Genomic DNA, 24,466 nt, shown 5'->3' with positions numbered 1-24,466 from the left:
CCCATGCTGCTCTCATTACTCTAAGGTAAAGGTCTCATGAATCATTTAGGGAGCTTCGTGCATCCATTACATCCGCCTCTGAAAAGCCTTGATCTGCACTGTATAAGGTCTCTGGAGCATTTCCAATGGGTTTGTCTCTCGATTCTGGTTGTGAGGTTCCTGGACCGAAGCGACTCTGCAAATGTGTGGGCATCGACACAAGGAGAGTTGAATTCTCAGTAAAGAAAAGACAAAATGCCATTTTTATTTCCTGAATAAATGCACATCCATTGACTCTAAAAGTACACATATAAAATCATGTGGACGGACTGCAACCCTGCTTTATTCTATATGTGTTACAATTATTTCCATGGATCTAACATGATTATACGTCATTACATATTGGTAGAAGAAACTTGCGTATAAGAAGTCATACCAACTTAAAACAGCATTACTGACCTTTTGAAAAAAAGACAATCATGGAAATATACTTAATCAAAACATGTACATATCTAAAATAAAATACAAATCAGATGTTTTCTACTAAACTCTAGCTGAGTTTTGAAACTCCTACAGGTTTATTGTGTATATTAAATCAAACATCTCTCATTTTTTTAGCTGTCCGTGGCAGAATTCATGTGTACATTACATAAAACAGTTAATAAAATGAAAACCATACAGGTATTGTTTCAGTTTTCTCAAATACAAACCTGTACAACGATTAAATCTGTTTTGTGGCTGCAGTAAGAAAAATGAAAATGTTCCTCACAGAAGGGCCTCAGAGCTAAATGTAATCATTTCTTCTCGTGTTCCCCCGTGGAACAGTGTCATTTAGGGAACTTTAATTTCACTGCACCTGCACCGGTTGAATGACTTCGGGGGCCAGAGTGACTCAGAATAACATGTTCAATGTGGATGGCTGGTTGGTTAACAATATATGACTCTTGCGTGAAATCTACACTGGAAAAAAAGAGCCAAATAAAAATTACTGCTGTCAGGTGAAATCTGATTTGTGTGTTTTTATTGATTGCACGAGAATCAGAAAGGTCATCTATGATTTGAACATGGAAACAATTAAAAAGCTACTTAAAATAAAGTCTGTCCATTGAATGAGGTTTTCATCTGACAGCAACAATATTGAGAGAACTGAAAAGCTTTAAGGAACCATCTTACAATCATAGGTAATACTAAAATGAAAAAGTCATCTGTGTCATACTTATCCTAAATATTTTAGCTTTAGGCATTTACGGCCCCAAATTAAAAGTAACACAATTTAATACAGCATTGCAAAAAATATACATATACATATAAGCGCAACAAACATCTATATTTTCTTCTTAAATACATTTCTTATGGATGTTTATGTGAAGGTTCCTTCACAGCCCAGTAATGTGGCAAAGTAATGGACCATTTGCTAAGCCACGCCCCCTTAGCTATGGCTGCTTTCCATATGCAGTGTACAATGGAGACAAAGCTGTGATTATCATACATAAAATCATTCATATAAGAATGTAATGGTCCAATTCCTGCTCCCTGGGCAGCCAGTCTTAATTAGTATAGAAGGCAAACTACAAATTGGGCTTCAGAGGTACATGAATATATCGATAATGACCTTTAACTTTATGTATCTGTGTATGTATGTATGTCGTTGTCCCGTGAGAGCCATGCACCTCCAGTATGTCAACTTCTCATAGCTTAGAGGGAACACCCATTTTAGCAGCCTTGTTGGTTGTACAGCTTCAGAAGTGTCAGATGTGTCTCAGTTTATGTAAAAACACTCCCACATTCAGTCACATTAAGAGGTTCAGGACCCCTATGCTTTGGAATTGGGTGGTCTCCATTGGACGGCGACGACATGCAAGATTTATTTATAAGAACTGTGACTGTTACTACCATTAAGATATGTATTAAAACATTGCTTTCCGTAAGTGTAATTGTGTGTACGTAGGCTATGTATCTTAATACATGTTGTTTGTTCTATGCTTGCATAGATGAGGTGTCATTCGCAGTGTCTTCCATACGTGTCTGTTTAGGGGTTGGTGCGGGGGTGGGATATTGTATAAACTCATAAATGAATTTCAGGAAGAATGGTGTACATATATGTGTTCCCGTTTACAGTTTTACAGTCCTAATAATAAAAGTATGACAATGAATTATGAAAGAGACTGTTGTTTCATTCAAACATAACTCTGTTTAGATTGTTGTTTGTATTATTGTACCTGCAACCCTGAAAAAATTAATTACTTACCAGTGAATTACCACTGGCTTTGCAATAACACTTAGTGTCCTAGCAGATGCACAGCGCTTTAACGTGGAGAAATCTTTAGCTTGAAAGACATGCCGCACATGGTTACAGTTATGTTCGGACAATGGCTGCTGAGGCCAAGGATTTAGCAAACGGTCAGTTATTTTTAAATGCAGACTAAAAGCAGAATACATTTGATAAAAACCCAGAGGTTCAACACATACCATGTACAACACTATGGATTAGAGGTCCTGGTCACCAGGGTCTGAAACATTGACCTGAAGTGAGTGATTGATGTCAGTAAGGGAGCATCAGGAGAGTGGTCTCTCTCTAGACAGTAAATGTCATTGATTTATCGTAGGAAGTCCTTGGAGAAAAGAAGCTGCTGCAGTGACAGAGGCCCATTACAACAGTTCACTACTTCACTTTAAACAAAGCGTTTATCTGGTTTAGTGTGTTAGTGTGTTTAACTTGTGGGTGTGTTTAGGTGCTTGGGGAAAGCTTCAACATCCTGAACTTAAGACACTGCTCCTTTAAAATAGTTGTTGCTCAGCAGATGACTTCAACATCTTGGATGTAACTTAATCATTCCTCAGCTCAGGAAGAGTTTATACCCAGTCACCAGAATAAATGTTGGCATTTTACGTTTCTGCAAACCACAGATACGTTACATTTGTACATTATATCCTGGAACTTTACGTTTCCCTTTTTTTAAAAAAATATCCACTTTTGTTGTTTGTTGGTCTTGCACAGTCATCTGCTTCTGTCATCTTGCCTAGGTGTGACACCATCCACCATTCCCTCCACCTCCTGATGAGAAACTCAGCTACATGTAATCCGAACCACGTCACTTTAGAAATGTTAATGATATGTATGAAACATGTGTTACACCCTGAGGTCCTTGATAAGGTCATGTTTTCCTTGTTTTCAGATACTCATCCTTGTCTCTCATTTCAGGTACGTTCTTGTGTGATTATCTGCCCCGCCCTGATTGGTTTCCCCTGTCCCTCATTACCCCTCCTCCCTTGTGTATTTACTCCTTGTGCTACCCTGTGTCTGTTGCCAGTTCATTCTCATTTGTTTGAGTGTGTGTTCTGGCTATTTTTCCCAAGTGTTCTCTTGGATTTGGACAGATTTTTGCATGTTTCACCCACTGCCTTTGGATACCTTTGTGTTTTTGGACTGATTGCAGTAAAAAGACGATGTGTTTTTGAGTCTTGCGTCTGAGTCCTGTCTTTGTTGGCTCCAGTTTAACGCGCAAATGTAACTGTTGTTTGTAGAAACATACAATACCAGCATTTTATTCTGGGGACCGGGCTGAGAGCGATCAAAACAATTCCTGTTCCTGGCTGCTTTACCCTGTGAAGACAACATGGGTTTCATTGTTTTTGCTGTGGCTGGTTATCTATCACAAATCTCTCCAAGTTGATTTTCATATTTTACTAACATAAACTGAAATCAATGGACATGGAGGATGGGAAAAACGTTTTAATGCTCTGGAAAATAGCTTGCAGTAATGATAAATATGTGGGATATGATATGTAGTTAAAGGGCTAAAAGATGTAAAACCACTTGTGTTTTTTGTCATTTCAATCAAGATCTGAGACATTGCATCACCTGTGGCTAATCTAAGGTGTCAGGCTCAGCGTCCATGCAGGTCTCCCAGGGGTTACGTGGCATGTGGGGCATGGAGATGAGGAGCAGGGCGCCTCCGCTGAGGATGAGCAGGGTGAAGGAGGCGCAGGCGCAGGTAAAGGACCAGGAGTAGTGGTATTCAATCCAGATGGTCTCATCACTGTCGATCATGCGCCTGACAGATTGGCGCATTACCTCAACCGAAATGATGATACAGAGGCCTGTGTGCCAAAACAGAGAGAATGGGTTGCTATTAAAAGCAGATGTCATCACTGTTTAATCAAATGCTGTCACAGTTCCACATTTACACGGCAAGAGTGTCAGTTTTATTCTAACTTGGTAACAATAAATGCACCGCTAGATGAAGTCAACACCCCTCAGAGTTAATTTAACACTATTAAAATATTTTGAAATGTCACCCCAGAGCTGCATCGGCTCCATCACCACTTGCCACCTTGACAAATTGGCTTTGTCAACACTGTTTAATTAGCTGCATAAGTAATATTCATCAGGAAAAGGTGCTCGTGACGACGACTCTGACACACCTCACTTCGAGTCGAGCTGTAACACAAAGAGACAAGAGCAGCAGACAGAGCCTGATCTGTGATTCACATTATCTGCCACGTCTGACCTGCAAAGGCGAAAAACATCCCAGCAGGCCGGAGCAGGTAGTCCCGTCCCTTCCCGAAAGAGAAGATGACACAGAGGGTGCCCAGGATCATGAAGAACAGACTGAAGATGGCGATGGCTGCTGCTGAGATGTTGTACTCTGATAAAGACAGGAGACAAGAAGTGAGAAACAAAGACAGTATTAGGGAACAAAGCGGGAGCGAGAAGACACAGAAAGAGGAACAGTCAGGAGGCGAGCACGAGTGAGAGATTGAGGGAAGGGAGACGGCGGAGTGGCAGCCAGCGATTAAAAATTGAGAGAGTGGGTAGGAGCAGAAGGGGAGGTTGCAGTCTCGTTTCCATAATAATTGTTTCAATACTGCACTCAGGCGAGTTATGACACAGATAATTAGCCTTTAAATTAGCCTCACTTTAAAAACAACAGTCATTTCTCCAAAGTGGCAATAATGCCATTTGCATGACAGATAAGATGCTGCCGGCTTATAACAGGATGATTAGAACATCTCTCTCTTCCCACTCGCCTCCCCTCCCGTCTGTTTGTCAGATAAAGATAATCTAGTCTTTCCTTCTATGTAACACTCCAACTGTGACAGAAATGATCCTCGGAGCATCCTATTCTGTTTCAGCACCCCGACTGAGGAGAAACACCACGTGTAAAATAACCTTACGCTGTCGGTGTGAGGGCTGTTGGTCTGTGTTAGCGTGCATGTGTGTCATTGTCTCTTTATGTGTTTCACTTGTGCATGTTGTGTTCACACCTGATCACTACTGCAACTTGTGTCATGTAGCATCACCAGATTTTCAGGCTTTTCTTGTATTTTCTGCTGCTACATAAAACTGTGCCTCTCTTTCGACTTTTATACATTTTCAGGGCTGCCCGCTAATAGTCAGTCAAACAGTAGTCGAGTTGGCAAGATTTCATTGGTTGCTTAGTCGCAGAAAAAAAAGGTGAAACTCTATTAGGAGTCACGTTCATTTCCAGGGCTGGTACCTGCGATTATTCCACAGGCTAGTTAATAACATGTCGGGCAGGAAATCCAAAGTGTGGGATTATTTTGAGAAGGTGAAGGATGAACCCAAGGTGATATGTAAACTCATCTTCATTGGTCAACTACAAACATGACGTATCATCTGAAACATGGAAGTAGCTACATGCCCATTAGCCCACAGCGTCATTAACAGGTGGCTCGCTCAGTGTGTGACGTGCACTTGTAGATAAAATATAGGCCTATATTAATGAAGGTTCATTAGTACGGTTTTGTATTTCTCTGTAATGTAGCACAGTGTTAACAATGTTACTGATACTATTCTTTCTCACACCTTCAACTCAAACCATTGTGTTGCCCCGCCCAAAATATATATCATTTAATAATTACATTAATATCGTAAACATGCGGGTGACTAGTTGACTAATGACCCTAAACGACAACTATTGGTTCACTCGGAAAGTTCCTAGTCAAGGGCAGCTCTACATATTTTCCACTTGTTTTGCTTAATAAAGAATATAAGAAGATAATATGATAAGTATGTTTTCTTTAGAGTATAATCACCTGATAATAACAATTGTTGTGTTTTCGTTACATTAGAATGAACCCTTCATATCTACATAGGGAATGGGTCCTCAATAGAGATCACCATGTTGCACTGCCATGTTTCTACAGTAGCCCAGAATGGACAAACCAAACACTGGCTCTAGATATAGTCATTCATGTTTTCCATTTTTGTGTTGGCCACCATATTAGCAGCCCATCTACAATGAGCAGCATAGGAAAAACACTGATTTGTAATGTGACACTGCTTTATTCAGTGCTTTAACAGCTTTTAGTCACTGGGTGCACTTGTTGTGGAGAAGCGGAGACCTCTGTGGATAATTCAGCTCCCAGTGAAAACCTCCTAAACAATGAACACTGCATGAATTCCCACTGGGAGAAGTTTCAGCTGGTTGCAACCTGCCATCCTCATTTATTAGATGCCACTAAATCCCCCTGAATCTTACACACTGAACCTTTAATTTATTAGTGTTTTTATTTCATTGATTTATGTTGTTTCCTGTTTTACTGTGAAACTCACATCTCCTCTCGTGTCAGATCACTTGTGTGTTTTCCCTCCCTTCTGATGACTTCACCTGTGTCTGATTGTCTGTCCCGCCCTGATTAGCCTCACCTGTGTCTCATTATCCTTCTCCCCACCAGAGTATTTAGAGGCCGTTTACACGTTGCCGGCTATTTTCATAAACGGACATTTCACCGTCTCCGTTTTCAAAAAGATCTTCGTTTACACTTACCCGTGTATATATACACAAGAGCATGCCAAACCTGTAGGTGGCAGTGTAACGAGAAGCTCAAGCCTTCCATGTATCCATTGTCACCATAGCAACATAGGTCGCACTTTTGACACAGGCGCAAGTTCCAGCGCATACTGTGACGTCGGCTGCCTATAACTCCGTTTATCTCAGTTTACATGCAAACGTGCAACCGGAGTTTTCCAAAATCTCCACTCTGGCCAGAGTTTTTAGAAAGACTCATTTTCAGAGGAGAAATCTCCGTTTGCGTGTAAACGAAGGGCACAAACAAAGGAAGATGTCTCCGTTTATCAAAATCACCGTGTACATGTAAACAGCCTCTAAGTGTGTGTCTTGTTTTTTCTGGGTGCCAGCTCATCTTATGTTCTTGTGTGTCTCCAGCCTTTTGTTTCCCAGTGTCCTTGTCTTGGCTTTTTGGATTCAGCCTGTTGATTGATGGGCTAACAACAGGCCCCTGGGTCCAGACTATGGCTGTTCTTCCTCATTTTTTTTGTTGTTTTGCATCTCTTTGTAGTCAGCATGCATCTACGTGTGGTTGAGTGTGTCTTTGTGGTAATTTTGTGTGTCTTATTGAGGCAATTTGCACCTTTTTTTTGGTCCTTTTGCATCTCTTTGTGGCTGTTTTGTCCACATTAGTGTTTTTTTGTGTCTCTTTGTAGTTCCTTTGCATTTCTTTATGGTCATCAATTTCCCTCCTGGTTGGCACGTTATAATTTAAGTAAAATTTTAAGGGCTGCAACACTGTCAATTAATCTGTTGATTATTTGTCTCGATAAATCGATATGTTGTTTGCTTTACAATATGTCAGAAAATGATGAAAAAGGTTGACCAGTGTATCCCAAAGCTCAAGATGACGTCGTCAAATATCTTGTTTGGTCCACAACCCTACAGTAAGGCACATTCAGTAATACATCCAAGTGTATGTACAGTTACAGTGTAAAAACTGCATCTGTTGAACTGATGTTTGTCTGTAATTCTTTGTATCCTGCCCTAAAATAAATGTATGACCCTGTTAATTTTCTACCATGTATGAAACACTGTGAATTTTAAATTCTTAATGTGTCTTCACTGATTTCTCGACGGTGTACTGTACATCTACCTCAATTTATCTAATACTTTGACAATGTTGTGTAATTTCCTGCCTTCATGAGTATCTAGCTGTGTCCCACACGCTTCCCTGTGTGTTTTTCTGCATCTAATCAGAGGCTGAAAGAATCAGCTCGCCAACATGGAGCCAACAGAGAAGCGGTTTCCTGGAAATATGTTTACTTTGAAAATGGCAGAGGAGGAGAAGATTAAAATCAGAGGATGTTGGATCAGATTTCGTTCTTATCTTACATGAAGTACTGTGTGCGTGTAAATGAGTTTGTGTTCAAACGTTTCCTTGGTATATTGAAAAGAAAAACCCAGGCTGCATAAGCATTTCCTACAAAGCCTTTTTGCTATTGAACATTACTTGTGTGTAGAGCACCAGGTTGCAGTGTCTGTAGGGGTCTTACATGGGATAAACTACGATATCTAAGCATATATCCATGTGTTTCCCTGGTTTACTGTACACATTCTTTAACAGACTGTTGGGTATGAAAAAAAACAGGATCTGTTGTAATATGTAGTCAGGGTGGCAGTGAGGAGGCACCCACCTTTCTGGGTCTTCACTTCAAAAACTTCAGCTTCTTCCCCTGAGGTAAAGTGTTTGAAGTAGGAGCAGTTTTTCGCTGCGGAGTAAGACAGGGAGAGAGTGAAGAGGATGAGAAAGAGGGGGCGAGAGAGAAACAAGGAGATGAAACATGAGGGGGAGAGAACAGGTGGCTCAGGTTGTATCCGTCGCCCTGTGTGTCTGCAATACCAATCACTGTAACCGGTCCCGTTGACACATGCCTTAATGAGACACACAGAGATATATATAAAAAAGTACAGAGTGTCTATTTGCACCCAGGTGAGAATAGTCAGCTATTCAGCTCCACAACACCTTATTATGGATCCCACGGTGTGATGTGATTGGCTAGTACACATCATGTTGACGCGTAGAGGTCGGAAGCAGTTGGATTAGGGCAAAGAGGTCATGGTTAGGGCTCGTACTCGCCAGTCTCGGATATTTTCTGATATTAAAGTGGTACATCTGTAAGAAAAACTCGCAGAAAGTCAGGTGACGTAGTGTAAAGAGCAACACAGTCCACAGACGGAGTAGGACATGGTGGAAGCACAGGACTTTCACACAGGAGACTGGGGGTTAAGTCCCATGTAACTCAACACTGGTTTATTATTTTTAGACTTAGTTGACTTATTATTTTCAGTCTTTAGGATGTATAAAGCTGCTGAATGCACACTGTGTACATTAACTTTAAAAGAATAGCTGAATAGACCCATTTGTCTTATCGTCATATATTGACGTTGTTAGGACACAAAGAAAGATACACCCCATTTAATACGTATGCCATTTGATGATTTATTATATATTACTAAACAATTAATATTCCAATTATTACTTATCAGTTGGTCATCGGTCACTTTAATGCGCTGTCATCTGTCATTGCAGCATCTAACAGATTTCAACAAACTGTCATATGTCTGCAGCTCAGCTGATGCAACGGATCTTCCACACTACAGAAGATTGTGGGTCAGAAAATCTGACCGGATGTAGCAGAACATCCTGATATTTTGGCATACTGCATTTTACATGCTATGTATTGGGACATACTAAATCTTTTTCTGGCATACTATATTGTAGTGATACTGATAGGTGGCCCCTAAACTATATTTGAATTTACAATAAAAATTCAAGGATTCATACTGTTTTTACTTGCACTGTCTTATACTTGTTATGCAAATAATGCACCAGGGTGCATAAAAAAGATTCAAATTAGAGTTTGTTTTAAAAAACAGTTTCAGGGGAGGACAGACAGAGGTGCAGGCCAAGCCCCGACTATCCTCAATTTCTTGAAACACCACTGTGGACACCTGACCTGTGTGGGGATGCTGCCACTGGCCCCTGGCCTCCTTTTGTTTTGCAAAAATGGCCCCCGGGCAAAGCAAGTTTAGCATCCCTGCTACATAGTATAGTGGTATGGGTATTAGGACACACGGTCGGACAAAAGTTCAGTGTTTTTAAATCAGGCTCAGGTCAACACGTGTGATCAATCACACAGGAAAAGGTTATCTGAATCAATAGGTCAAAAGGCAAAACTGCTCCAGCATACACTCACAGGAAACACTACAAAATGCTGGAACTTTCACACAAAGATTGAAGCATTCTTGCAACAAAGGAGGAGAGGACAAGGACTAGACAAGGGAGACAATGAGACACAGGTGAAACACATTAGAGCGGGGTGAGCAGTCACAAAGGAGGGACAATTGACAAGTCGTGGGATCTAAATCGAGATGAGACAATGGTTACCAAAATAAAATAGGACACACAGGGATGACAGATAAACATGTACTCCAGTAGCAAGACGGGTCATGACACATGCATCTAGCAAAAAAGCATTATTACATGGCATGACTTAATTATATATTTCAGTCTGGAATTCTGGCTTTGTGTGTTGCTAATAGCCTTGTAAATAGTTGTTTTACATGTATCCAGTAAGTTACTTACTTTCAGCTGGCAAAGTTTTTTGATCATTATAGGCTAAAAGTTTTGATCTTTACAAATCTTACACGTCTAGAAACAGTATATTTTTGACCAAACTAAATTTCAAGAATTAAAAAATGGTGCTTTATTAAAACATTAATAACCTCACAATTCAATTTCATTGGCACAGAACTACCTCAGCTTCATAAGATTTACACCACTCGTTGCAAAGGAACAACACATTCTCACTCTGATCTTGTCACATATCGGCATGTGGTCATGGACTTTCCACGTCCACATACGACATGTCGGTTGTTGACGTTCTAGGACACCGTGTCAAGTTCTGCTGTATCATCTTCTTTCAAAACACACTTCCATTTTCACTGGAAATTTACTATTTACATACAGGCTCTTTAAAGATAGACGCACTACGTCAGTACAACACCGCAATTTGACGTTTTTTTCCCTTCATCAACAAACACACATGGTTAGGTTTAGGAATAAAGAACAGGGTTTGGCTTTATAATCTTATGGGATGCAAACACCACTCTCTCGGGTGAAAGTTGGTGTTTGTTGGACCCATCCACCACCACCTCCAGCCCGCCCCAGTCGGACTTTCGCCCCCCTTACTTTCATCCATGTCCCGCCGTGTTTCCCCCTGACACAGCCAGGCACCATTTAACAAAAACGGCAACTAGCCGCGTATCATGCTGACTTGAAGGACACCTTTTTCCTTGGTGTCTGATGCTGCAAGTCACTGCCCAAGCGCTGGATTTCGAAGACTTCAGAGTGAGACTGGGCTCAAAGGACAGCCCAAAACATCCTTAAGGATACCTGACATTCCGCTCATGCTCTATTCTCAGTCCGACCATGAAAAAAAAACCACTATCATAGCATCAAATCCCACACCAACTATCTCAGCAACAGCTTCATTCCTCGGGCTGTCAGGTCGCTTAGCAGTTGACGCATTCGTACACACTGCACATTGTTGCACTTTGTTGCTTGTAGACTTTTTGTGCTGTATATTGTAGGTATTGTTATTTATTTATTGTTGTCCGGAAAGTGCCACTGAGCACAAGCATTTAAGTATAAATTGTTTACATAGTAAACTTGAACTTGAACAACTGTGAGACAAGCCGAGTGACTAGAAACTGTGCCTCTTTGTTTGAATAACATTCTTTGGTACTTATTGGGCCAGGAAACAAAGTATAGACTGTGTGCTATGTGTTATCTGAGCATGAAATAGCATATCTGTCTCATTTCTAAATGGGCAGATAATCAGCTGTAGCAGTTCCTCTCTGGCTGTTTGATCCGATGCACATTGAACACCACCCCCAAATCACAGCAGTGTTCTGTGACTCGCTGTCTTCCTAAAATAAAAAGTCTTTAACTCAAATCCTTCACTCTCCTTCATGTTGGCTGAGTTAACGTCTAAGAAATCAGCATTTCTACACAGAAATGATACATTTCTGCACTTCGCTCACACAAACTCTGGTCCTTTGACCTCCATCTGCAATATAGCCTCATATAGAAAAAAATGATGTCTGAGTGCAGTCATTGCACAAACACACATCCATCTATCTGTTTGCAGTCTCTAAGGACAGCTGGGCTGAGAGGGAGCGGCAGGGAGGACGCAAAGGCCAAGTGAGTGTCCCCTTTGTCCTCTCTTGCTGAAATTAAACCCATAAAGCAGACAGGTGCTCTCTCGGTCCACACAGAGATGGACAATGTTTGTGTGTGCACATACTACGTGTGTGTGTGTGTGTGTGTGTGTGTGTGTGTGTGTGTGTGTGTGTGTGTGTGTGTGTGTGCACCAGGCAACAGAGGAGCTGTTTGTTACCCAGGATGAGAAGAAATTACTAAAGAGGTAACCTAGCAACAGGCTGCTGCAGGTCTTGGCTAGTCCTGTCTATTTACCCATGTAAAGGCATATCAAGAGGAGTGTGTGCATGCATATGGCTGCATGTGTGTGATTAAGGGGATGGACAGGCTGGCGGCGAGGGGAATTGGAGGCAGGGTCGACACAGAGCAGCCTGGATCTGCAAATATATTATTTTCATTAGTCGTCTGTCATTAGCTGTATTTACCTCTGGGGCTAAAATAGTCTAAGCTAATATGTGTTTGGGTGTAGCTGTAAGATTTACTCTAGTTTCTATTAGGACTATTATCTGCCCGCCACACAAAGACAAGATAGAAAAGACCTTTGGTTTATACAAAAGAGGCTTCAAAAGCCTGAGCCTCTAGTTATCTGCTGATCCTGATGAATTAAAAAGGATGATGTAGAGAGCTGGGAGAGAAAATGAGAGCAAGAGAGTGACAGATTTTCTTAAGTTGAGTAAGTGACCCTTTGCTTAGCCCCACCCTCCCCTTAGTTACTGTTGTTAAAGCTCTCAAGTTTCAGTCCAGTTGCCAGAATAAAATGTACATTTCTTCAAACCACAGATCCATAACATTTATATATTTCATACATATCATATCAATTTTTCTAAAGTGGCGTGGTTAAGATTACAGGTATATGAGCTGATATTCTAATCCACATGGTGCAATGCGTTAGACCTCGGCGAGACTGCTGGCAAGCAGCGGACAACTGTTCAAGACCCACATTGATATTATAGTGAAAAAAGCGGGTATGCTTTACCAAGAGGCGGGACATATTCAGCCATGTTTGTAATGACCAAACCAGGTATTTTCAGCCAGGTATTTTCTTATGTGCTTGGATGTTACCTGGGGGGCCCACAGGTCCGGGGACTGATGCAGCTGGGACCGGGACTTGAACCCCAATCTCCCATGGCGAAGCCTCTCATTTTGAATGCTCTGTTTGAGTGCTCACCACAGCTCTACCATAACAAAACATCACCATCTAATATTACCCCCACCGTAACCACAGATTCAACCTGGACCCCGCCCCCTCAATCACCCCATCAAACAGCCACCACCCACTCAGAAATAAAACTGGGCGTGCCGCTTCTTCTGTCCTTAGGTCCTGTGGTCTACCGTTTGCTTGGGAATCAAACCCTGGTCCTCCAAGCGCAGGAGCAAAACTATTCCACATCACCATTTCTCTCCTTCCATATCACACACACCAAACAGCAGCCCGGTACAGCCATATTAAAACCCAAACCCAACCCCAACCCCAACCATAACCCTTTCCTAACCCTAACCAGGTGGTCTTCATGCCTAAACCTAACCACATGCTAACCACAGTGTAATCACACCAAAAAAAATCAGTATTGAAATGTAAAGAAATGTCAACTTCCAACATATCAGCTACATATTAAATGTACAAATGTAGCATGGTTTGCTGAAATGTACTGTGCCAATGCCAGTGGCATTTATTGGACAACTTTTCCATTCTAGCATGGCAGGTATGCACTTTGTAATAATAACGGTGGTCCAATTTACCCTAAAAATCTTTTTTTGAGAAATCCACAGCTTGATTGGGCTGTCATTTCTGGCTAGGGTTGCTCAGGCACAATTAGACCACCACTCATCAGGCATGTCATTTAGCAATTAGGCTCATTTTATTGTGATGGGTATGATTTGTTTTCAACATTTTGATTCATTCCAAACTGGCAAATAGCGCACACAACAAATACAGGTGCAAATTCATAACCTAAATCAAGCCAAATGACAGGAATAGCTTCTTCCAAATGGGCAGTCAGGAGAAGTTTTTCAGTACTTTACTTTGGCTAAAACAGACAGAAGGCTGGAAGAGCGATCGCACAGATGTGATTCATCCCAATCATTTAATCACTTTGCTTCTTCTTTGTGCCTGAATCATTATGCTGAGCCAAAAATTTAGAAAACTTCAACTTTTTTTGCCAAGTTTTGTGTTTATGACACATTATACTGGCTTTACTGCTAGTGTTTGCTAAGACACATGAAGTGTACCTACATTCAGATTTTGTTAAAGTAAAACACTCTGCCCACAAAAAGTTGGAAACAGACAACTTTTCAACTTCCAAGAGGTATCATTGTTGGCACAGCTGTCACAATGACAACCAGATCATTTTCCATTTTCCTCAGAGGTTTACAAGTACCAACAATACAGGATACACTGCATTTCTTTTCCACGGTTACGTCAGTTGTTCCACTGTCCACCAATTCTGCTACTGGGGATAGTAACTGCAAATAACTTACACTGATACTCTTTGGCAACTGGGGATAGCTACTGATAGTTATCAGGGAAACATAAGGGCTGTCTTCTTGCTGGTTTGGTTGTGCAATAGTTGACACACTTTCTTTGTGCTCTAAATATCGAGTTTTCATTTTCCTTTGGAGATCATACCTGCTGGTAGACAGAGTTGCATGGTGAAAGTTAGCCTCATAGAGAGCCAGGCGAAACAACAATGATGACATCATTCTATAGCCATTACACTGTGAGATGAACATTTATTCAATAATGTTAAGATAAAGAAAAAAATTCATCTACTTCCACTTTAAAAACAAATCTGTCTTGTAACTTTAGATGGTGAACATTCAGTGAGGAGGAGAACATCTGGGTCCGTGTCATTGACCTTGCAGTCAGGCTAATGGGGAGATTTAGTTCCAGTGGGAGAGTGATTAAAACGAAGCATCGCTTGTCATTTTGGTTTTGCATCTTTCCATTAAACTTTGCTACCACCTTAATCTCTGTGATGTGCGGCTTCTCCTGCACCCGTACTTTCTTCTCCGTCCTCCCACCACTCATTAAACCTGTCTTTGTGTTCCACCTCAGCTTTGTCTTCCATTCTTCTCTCAGTTTAGTATTTTTGTGGATTTGTTTGACAGCTTTCTATAGGTTTTTACCTATAATCACAATTTGTATTTGGTCTCCAAAATAGCTTCTGTATCATTTGCAGGACTCTTAAAGAAGATGAGTTTATCAGGCGATGGGGGAGGGGGGAGCTGTTCTTTTTCTAGCCACCCAGAATGACCGACTAATTCTGGGTCAATGTGAATAGGATGGGTGGTGGTGGTAGTGATGGTATTTGAATGGCTATTCCACTAGGAGGTCTGATAACTGGGACGCAGCAGCACAGGAGAGTCCTCACGGCCCTTGTGAGTACGTGCATGTGCGTATGTGTGTGTCCTTTATTATGAAATTCAAAACATTAAAGTTTGTCATCACCATAGTCCCTACAAACTACATCCGAGCATCTCACTCTGTAACTAATGTAATCTCTGAATGTGTAATTCCTTTTATATTTCTCAAATTTACATAATGGGGAGTGACTCATTCAAATTCTGAACCTTGCACCTGTTTTTCTGAATGCCAAATCAGCGCCACACCTCCACAGTTTTGGCTCTGCACCCGGAGCTAGAAAGGAAAATGACTGGGTGCCTAGAAAGTGAAAATGGTGGCTCAAGGTGACACCGGTGTTTTCAAGGGTATGAATTGGAGGCACCAGACAGGCATTGTGTCACTGAAAGAAGCAGAGGAGGAGGACGTTTTATTTCAAAGTAAAAGCGCTAATTTCTTTCCACTGTTGGAAATATTAGCAAAGTTGACCACTCAGAAGCTCTAAAAACATCTCTGATATTAAACTCCTCTTCTTGTTCTTCGCACACGTATGTGTAGGAACCCACACATACACACAAAAGCACCATTTACGCTTTTTATTTCCCATCCGAGCAGCGCGATGTGATCCATAAAGGGTTCGTTTGATTTTTACAGCACTCAAGCTGTCATGCGTCATTTGTGGGAAGCTAATTTCAAAAGTCAGTTGGGTTCACCGCTTTGCTGCCGTTGTTATGCAAGCCCTTCAGCAAAAGCAGTGTAATTGTGCCTATATGAAAAAAGTGTTTGTGTACGCGCCTCTTGACGACTAACTCCCCCTCTGTTTGGGAAAATGCAAATGCATGTTATTAAGTCCAATCACCGCTGCTTGCTTGGGTATATTGTTCATCAAGGATGTAATCTGTTATGGTGCACTCTCGATCAACTCGGGCTTTTTTTTTTTTTTTTTTACACAACCGTGCTTTGCTTATGTGCTAAACACTCGACCGACGACGCACACTAAATGGAGAAGCAGATAAAGTAATGCTGGTGTGTTGTTGTTAGTCAGCCACTCCATTAGGCTCTGAACTCAGTGGCTAGTTACTTATGCAGACCCATCAAAAACAGTATGAGAGATCTCTTTGACCTCTGAACCTGCAGCAGTAAGAGTAAATGCTGAGTGTATTTTTGCACCACTGACTTGTTGCTAATTGTGCCAGAACGATCTAAATATTTGTTCAGATCTATTCACTGCTATTGTATGTCAAATACTGGGATATAAAATCTATCACTCCATCATCATGAGGTGTTAAAGGCATACTTCACTCACAAAATGACCATTAATATACAAGTTACTAACCCCGTTCATTCATTAATTCATTCATTTCCCGTAAGCGCTTATCCTATTAGGGGTCGTGGAGAGGCTGGAGCCTATCCCAGCTGACACTGGGCGAGAGGCAGGGTACACCCTGGACAGGTCACCAGACTATCACAGGGCTGACACATAGAGACAGACAACCATTCACACTCACATTCACACCTATGGGCAATTTAGAGTCACAAATTAACCTGCATGTCTTTGGACTGTGGGAGGAAGCTGGAGAACATGCAAACTCGGCACAGAAGGGCACCCCACCCTGGGTTCGAACCAAGCATGCCTCCAAGGTGAAGGTAGAACCCAAAAACTGAGACAATTCTTGATGAATTGGAGTAATAGGAGGCCATCCTTCACAACAGCAAAACACATTCAGTGTAATCTAATGCTGTGTCTCAAATCATATACTTCTGTTAGTACATTTCTATGTAGTATACTATGTGCACTATGTACTCATTGGTGTAGTGCGCAAATTTCAATAAGGTAGTGTTGTCTCAAACCAAACACTGCTGTTGTGCACTCACTGGAAATGACAACTGCAAATTAGCTAGTTAGCAAACTAGCATTAGCATAGCTGCTAAACTAACCCAGTGAACATACTGCTGGCTTATACCCAACAAGCATAAGCTCTTCTATCCAGTCGTATGCTCAGCACTTCCCAAACACATGCATTTTGCTATAACCTTACCCACACTTACAATCAGCAGGCCTGGCAACATATCCTCATACAATGGTTCGTAGGATAGCTGACAAATTAGCACCCTACAAATGATGTTATGTACTGTAATGTGAAGTTATGTGGCTGAGGTTTAGGCAAGTAAAGTAACATGGGTTAGGTTTAGGAAAAGAAACACCATGACAGCATACCTTCAGATAACTCAAAGCTTCTACAGTTTTGGACTGAAGAAGCCTCTTGGATGAGAGGCGAAACGTCTTCAAGAAACTCAAGCAAGTCCAGTTGCCTAAGATATAGCTATAGCACTTGTGATTACCATGACCAAGATGACTGAGAATCTGCACCGACACATCTCCTCTCATTTCAGATCACTTCACGTCCTGCCCCTGTGTATTTTCCCTCCCTTTCGATGACTTCACCTGTGTCTGATTGTCTGCCCCGCCCTGATTAGCCTCACCTGTGTCTCGTTATCCTTCCCCTCACCACAGTATTTAATGTGTCTTGTTTTCTCTTGGTGCCAGATCACCTTTTTTTTTAATCCAGCCTGTTGATTGACTCTGCCTCTGCCTCTGCCTCTGCCTCTGCCTCATCCCTTTTGGATTTGTTTGCCTCCACTGATAGTCCTTCTGTGTACTGAACCTACCTGTTGACCAGTAAAGACTGTTATTTCACCCAAGTTGTCTCCAGAGTTGTGCGTTTGAGTCCACTCTCACCTGGGTCAGCAGTGGTTACATCGCTTTTATATTATTTCCTTCCTTACTCCTGTTAGTGCGAGTGGTCACATGATTGCAGCCTTCCAGGTTATGTGGGTTATATACATGCAGTACTTTTTAGGGGTATACAGCCTGCGCCTGGGCAAGCACATGCATTTTAACTCTGCTCACACACTTTCCTAGGCACTCTACTTGTACTTAGGGTTTTAGCTAAAATGCATGTGATTGGGAAGCACTGAGCATACAACCACATAAATGAGACTTGGATTATACTGCACAAGGTGTGTGCGCGTTTGTAAACAGATGACCCCTTATACTTCAATTCATCAAGAATTTTCTCCGTATTGGATTCTTTGCTCACCGTGCAGCATTAAATGTAACACCAAGGTGAGTAATTGATATCCAAATGATCATTTTGCAGGTGAAGTATTCCTTTAATGTTGCCGCCTGAGGCTGGCTTGCTTAAGTGCAAAAAGTATCTTGCAAAAACACACACACACACACACACACACACGCTTGTGAATTTATCACATCTGAAACGCTATCGTACATGTGAAATTACACTCCAAACATGCAATCCAGCCAAGCCCTCAGTACTCAGCCATGTTGCCAGAGCTGATAGCACTCTATCAAGGAGAGAGCAGCAGAGCGGCTGAAGCCAGAGAGTGGCTCTTTTTCTCTGTGGTCCTTTCTGCTGTCAAACTACATCAGCCAGACTGAGCAACTGGGTGCCAGTAGAGAAAGCACCTGTTGAGACGAAAACTGTACGCTTTTTCTTGGCCGCTGAAGGAGGACAGTCAGCCTCGCCTGGTGAGGACAGTCACCGAAACTCAGCTGGAAATTGGTCAATCAGCATCTCTCCTAGGGCTGTGACTAATGGTTGTTTTCATTGTTGATTAATCTGCTGATTATTTTGTCGATAAATGGTGCGTTCCAGGCAGGCTTTTGAACTCGTAAGTCACGACTTCAAGTCACGAGTTACGACTTTGTAGCGTTCCAGGAAAGTTACGGCAAACTGCCAGTTACTTCCTGTTTAACGTTGAACATGGCGAACCGTATGTTTGTGCTTCCCCAATATTTCTATCGCAAAAGGTGCCTGCTCCTTGCTCATTTGAGCGAAACGGAGGAGGAAAACAGCGCACAAGGTCACGGATGCTATTATACTTTTTATTTTACGTTATCTGTGTGTTTGGAAACGTATTTTGTATTGATTATTCTTGCACTGGAAACCAGCTGTTAGAGCAGCTGCCAATAATGCGTTAACATTAGGGTTATTTTATGTGTATTTCTCACCATGTATCACAGAGTTCACGGGTGGGAAGTTACGGGTTTGACTGCCGTTCCAGTGCACATTCACGGGTTACAGGTTGTGAAAACACGAGTTACGGGTTGCCTGGAACGCACCATAAATGATTCGTTGTTTGGTTTATAAAATGTTAGAAAATGGCGAAAAATGTTAATCAGTGTTTCCCAAAGGTCCAAGATGACATACTCAAATCTCTCGTTCTGTCCACAACCCAAAGATATTCAGTTTACGGAGTAAAGAAACAAGAAAAAAGTCACATTTAAGAAGCTGGATTCAGAGAATTTAAACATTTTTCTTAAGAAATCACTAATAAATTCATGATCAAAGTAGGTGGTGATTAATTCAGTCATTGAAAACTACTCGATAATCATTGCAGCTCTAATCTCACCCAATGTCATCTTGACATTATGCAAAAAAACAGCACAGAGGACTAGTGACACACCACCACACTTATGGATCCATTTCCTGATGGCACCCGGGCCACAAATGGGGACAGATGGGCTTGTATAACTAAAACCCTTGTGTCTGGCGTGGGAGCAAATGGCAGAGCCGCACAGCTTCGTGCCAAATCTCCAGACCTTTTTCAGGTAATATGAGAGAATGAGTCATTTTCCCTCATAAGCCAGGTTTAGACACACCACTGTGGTTGGGAGAATGTAATCAAGAGGGTCTCTGTTAGAACAGCTGATATTTCTTGAGGCACACAGGTGGCAGCAGACTGAGGACTGAACTCCCTTTGCTGTTGGAAGCACGACAGGTGAGCCGCCAACAAGTTCAGTCTGTCAAATGGCTTCGCTCTCCTTGTCATTCCCGTCCGTTCCAGATCGTGTCGAGTATTGCAGTGGCGGTTTGGATTCGATGTCGATATTCTGACACTGTTTCACTGCTGCTGTCAGGTTGAGAAGGTTAGAACTCAATTGTCCGTCTTATTTGAGTTGCAAGTCTGTCAGCTACACAGGAGACTTGTCCATGTGGGAGAATAATCTCCAACTACTGTTTTTAACAGATAGGAATTTCATCATCATTTTACACCAAGAAGGTGCTCTGGAGGCCCTTGATGTGTTACATTTGGATGACAGGCAGCTGTCACATCTCTTTCTCTGCCAGCTTCACCTCCCCTCACTGAAAGCCCCCCTCCTTCTGTGGATACTATAAAAGCGCTCCTCCTTTCCCGGTCAACAGAGGCATGCCCGCCCTCTATCCACCCACTCAGACTTCAGTTTTCTCCCCCCCGATCTCCTTCATCCGTCCCGAGTCTCCCAGGTGTACTCTAACTCATGAGCTCGAGCGGGAAGCCACACTTCATTAAGGCCTGTACTGATCCTGAGGTGCTGGAGCCGGAGGCGAAGTCAATGAGAGAGTCGGAGTGAAATCTCTCTGTTAGGCTGCGAGGCACAAGCGCACACAGCCAGAGGCCAGAGAGACAGTGTTTATCCCAGGGCTGGCTCTGTTCACACCGGGCTTGTAATTAAAGCTACAAGGCTATTTCAGAGACACAGACATTTGAATACGACACAGAATGCTTTTGACTGGTTTTGAGGCATCACTTATTGCATTGCAATGTTATGCAAGGAAGGGAAACAACTTCCAAAGTGGACTTGTTTGAAGATCACCTTTTCACTTTCTGACACAGATTCTGCACCAAGCAGCCTCTCCACCTTTTTACTGTTTCTTTTTGTTATATTTTGTAATTAAGTGACAGTTTTACTACAAATTACTACATTTAAAGACATGATATGTAACTTTTCTACATTAAAATGAATGAATTGTGTATTTAAATTATCCCAAATGTTTTCCAACTATGTCCAAACCCCGAAAAATCTGCAATTTTGACAGTCTGTGCCATTTGGCACCTATCAGTGCTGTCATACGCCCTCTGTGCATGCATCAGGGTTGTGGTTGTCTGCCAGAAGCTGTCATAAATGGACTTTTATTCAGTTTTAAGCCACACTTTTACAATACAGTCTGTAGATCTTGATCATTTTAACTATGTACTTAACTGGATGAATGAATGAATTTTCATCCAGTTATCAGGCATCTAAATCTGAAGATATCAGAGAAACGAGCCGAGCAAAGGTTAGCAGCAACTCGGCTCCAGCCCCTGCTGTGCCAAACAGTGTCAGAGAAACACTGATTTTTAACGTGAAACTGCTTTTTTCAGTGTTTTTACCAGTTTAAATCACTGGGTCCGTTTGTTTTGGAGAGGAGGAAAACTCTGAGGATAATTCGGCTCCTGCTAAAAACCTTCTGAATGTCTGAATCTTAAGTTACCAGAGTAAAAAGGTGAGCACACATTAGCAGGTGCTGCGCTAACGGCCTGTCTCCAACATGCAAAACAATGTCGGAGAATTTGAAACATGAAAAGGCTCTATTTAGTCTTTTTACTGTTTTAAATAATCTGGTCCGTTTGTTTTAAAGAGGAAGAGACCTCTGTGGATAATTCAGCTCCTGGAAAAAACATACTGAACATCTGGATTTTAAGTTATCAGAGAAAAAAGGTGAGCACACATTAGCAGATGCTAGGCTAGCAGCCCCTCTCCAACGAGCCAAACAGCGTCAGTGTCGGCGTAAAACTGCTTTATTGAGTGTTTTTACTGCTTTTAATCACAAGGTCTGTTTGTTTATGAAAAGGAGGAGACCTTTGTGGATAATTCGGTTTCTGGTAAAAACCTCCTGAACATTAAAGACTGAAGGAAACCTTGCTTGGACAACCTGACTGCAATGACAGCTGTGACGCTGTGACACTGTGAGGCAGACTGAACAAGAGATGTAGAAGTCGGAGAATATGCTGACAAATTATCTTACACTTCCTGTGAGGTAAAATAAACTTTATTTCTCACCCTCCATCGGGAGTCCATCAGCCCAGACAGAGCAGATTTGTGTTTTTGTCATGTTAACTGTGAACTGCAGCAGCGATGCTCTTCCATTACGCACTTGACTTCAGCTGCTCAACTGTGCTTAATTGGCAGTCTGTTCAGAGGCTTCCTTTGTGGAAGATAATGATGGTTTCAGTGAGAAGCTGGCCATAGAGCTGTTACACATTCAGTCCAAAGATGTGTGTGTGTGTGTGTGTGTGTGTGTGTGTGTGTGTGTGTGTCCGTGTACACACATGGATATACACGTGCCAACATATGTGTGTGAGAGGACTGAGAGAAGAGGGGAAGGGGCAGGAACACAGATGGAGGCAAAGAGGGTGGAAGACAAGGCCGACTAATATTGACTCTCTTTTCCTTCTTTACTTTCACCAAGATTGTCCTTAAAATGCCTCCAAGATGATGTCCACAGATTTATGGAAATATTAGATGCTGTTTGCTTCGCCTGTTTCTGGATATATACATAGATTACTGAAAATTGTGAAGGGATGAAACCCACACACATCAAAGTTCAGGCTACATTCTCGCTGTGATAAAAAGGGAGTATATGAAAGCCAGCAGACGGAGCGCCATTAGGCTGTTAAATCCATTTCTTTCTGTTGCTTTTGTCTGCTTTGACCTGCATGTTTACACAGATACATAAGCAGAGCTGCAGTATAAATATTTCTTCACAGGTTCCCATCCACTTTCCAACAACAGTTTTTTTTCTGTCTCTGTATTTCTAAATCTGGCAATAGAAAAACTCCTCACTATGCTCCTCTTGACTGTGTATCCAGGATTATTTCAGGCCAGGAGAGCTGTCAATCAGCAACCACACAACACAGACTGAAGTCATAATATTTTAAAATGTTTCTCACCTTGACATGAGCCTTTACACTAAGTACGGCAACACAAAAATCATCAAACAGCAGGTTTTCATTTGCCAACAGTTAGAACAAAAGGCTGCATACCTCCAGGTAAGCTGATGGGGCCACAGCCTTTGCCCTGAGGGTCCTCCTCCACGATGAAGATGGTCTTCTTGCAGAGCCTCCAGAGGCCAAAGTGGGCCGCCTCGCACGTAGCATTGAGCTTCTCCACCCGGGGGCTGAGCACGGCCCAGTGGTCAGTCACCACCGCCGCCAGCATCGCCGACATGCCCACCACAATCACCACGGACGTGATCTTGACCTTGGTGGCCTGCTCCTCAAACATGCTGCTGCTCGACGTGTGTGCAAAGTTCTGGACGTGTGTGCGTGCGCGTGCCTGTGTTTGCACGTGTGTTGGTGCGTGTGACACGAGTAAGTGAAATGCTGGTGTGTGCAGATGGAGTTAAAGACTGCGTAAGAGAGTCGAGGTTGCCTTGTTTGTCTTCAGATCCTTGACGTCGGATGTTGACTCCAGAGGTTCCCCGGTCTCATCTACAGCTTCACTACACTTCTGGTGTCCTCTCGTCTCTCCTGCTCTCCTGTCCACAGCTCTTTCTTTCTCTTTCTCTGCCTTGTGCCTGGTGGTTGGTAAAAAGGGGCCAGATAACAGTGCCCTAGTTTCTACCTCTCTCCTCGCTTCCTCTCCCTCCCAAGTTGCCTTTGGTGAGCTGAGGCCATTCAGCTACGAGATGAAGATCAAATGAGGAGTGCTTACACCTATTACACCCATTAATGGACCATTCTGATGTCGACAAAAGTCGGGTCAAGATCAGCGAGGTCAAGATCACCTTCATTTGGAGTTTAGACTCAGTGTATTGATTGTGAGTGTTCTGGTCATGCGCTTTTAGCCACAACATATAATGAAAACTTCTGAAAGTTTTAACAGTGCTATTCAAAATGTAATTGCCATGCCAAATACTAATGTTATAAGTCAGCCCAGTCTCCAGAATAAAATGCTGCCATGGTATGTTTCTGCAAACTATGAATATGATACATTTGTACATTTCATACCTATGAAGTAGTTTTGAGATATTCAGCTGTATTTGTAGTGACAAAAGTGGGTATTTTTTAACAATAAGTCGGGACATTTCTAGCCTTGTTTTTAGTGACAAAAGCAGGTATTTTGTCACAAGAGGTCAGGACATTTCCAGCTGTTTTTGTAGCTTTGAAGGCAGGTATTTTTTTATGAGATTTTGGGACATTTACAGTTGTGTTTGTGCGACAAAAGTGGATATTTTGTGATGACAGTTTGGGATATTGCCAGCTGTGTTTGTAGTAACA

The 24,466-nt window shown here is 42.1% G+C and overlaps 1 protein-coding gene across 1 annotated transcript; it reads right to left on the bottom strand.

Moving 5' to 3' along the window:
• Positions 1–3,732: 3,732 nt before the first annotated feature.
• On the bottom strand, positions 3,733–23,725 carry cacng1b (calcium channel, voltage-dependent, gamma subunit 1b). The gene is made up of 4 exons (XM_033644382.2): positions 23,231–23,725; positions 8,432–8,506; positions 4,491–4,628; positions 3,733–4,080 (listed from the first exon to the last, which is right to left on the bottom strand). The coding sequence occupies exons 1-4, from the start codon at positions 23,469–23,471 to the stop codon at positions 3,848–3,850; spliced, it is 687 nt and encodes a 228-aa protein (XP_033500273.1). The 5' UTR covers positions 23,472–23,725; the 3' UTR covers positions 3,733–3,847.
• Positions 23,726–24,466: the final 741 nt, after the last annotated feature.

This window comes from Epinephelus lanceolatus, chromosome 18 (genome assembly GCF_041903045.1).
Source record: "Epinephelus lanceolatus isolate andai-2023 chromosome 18, ASM4190304v1, whole genome shotgun sequence".
Lineage (NCBI taxonomy): Eukaryota > Metazoa > Chordata > Actinopteri > Perciformes > Serranidae > Epinephelus > Epinephelus lanceolatus.
The sequence above is the reverse complement of the archived record's forward strand: the minus strand, read 5'-3'. Positions and strand labels throughout refer to the sequence as shown.

What these genes read in the sequence shown, in the direction of transcription:
- cacng1b (XM_033644382.2), bottom strand. Translation starts at nt 23,471, where the DNA reads ATGTTTGAGGAGCAGGCCACCAAGGTCAAGATCACGTCCGTGGTGATT. An exon ending in CCCCATCAGCTTACCTGGAG is followed by an intron (nt 8,507 to 23,230) that starts GTATGCAGCCTT and finishes CTTACTCCGCAG; the next exon opens with CGAAAAACTGCTCCTACTTC. An exon ending in TGAAGTGAAGACCCAGAAAG is followed by an intron (nt 4,629 to 8,431) that starts GTGGGTGCCTCC and finishes TGTCTTTATCAG; the next exon opens with AGTACAACATCTCAGCAGCA.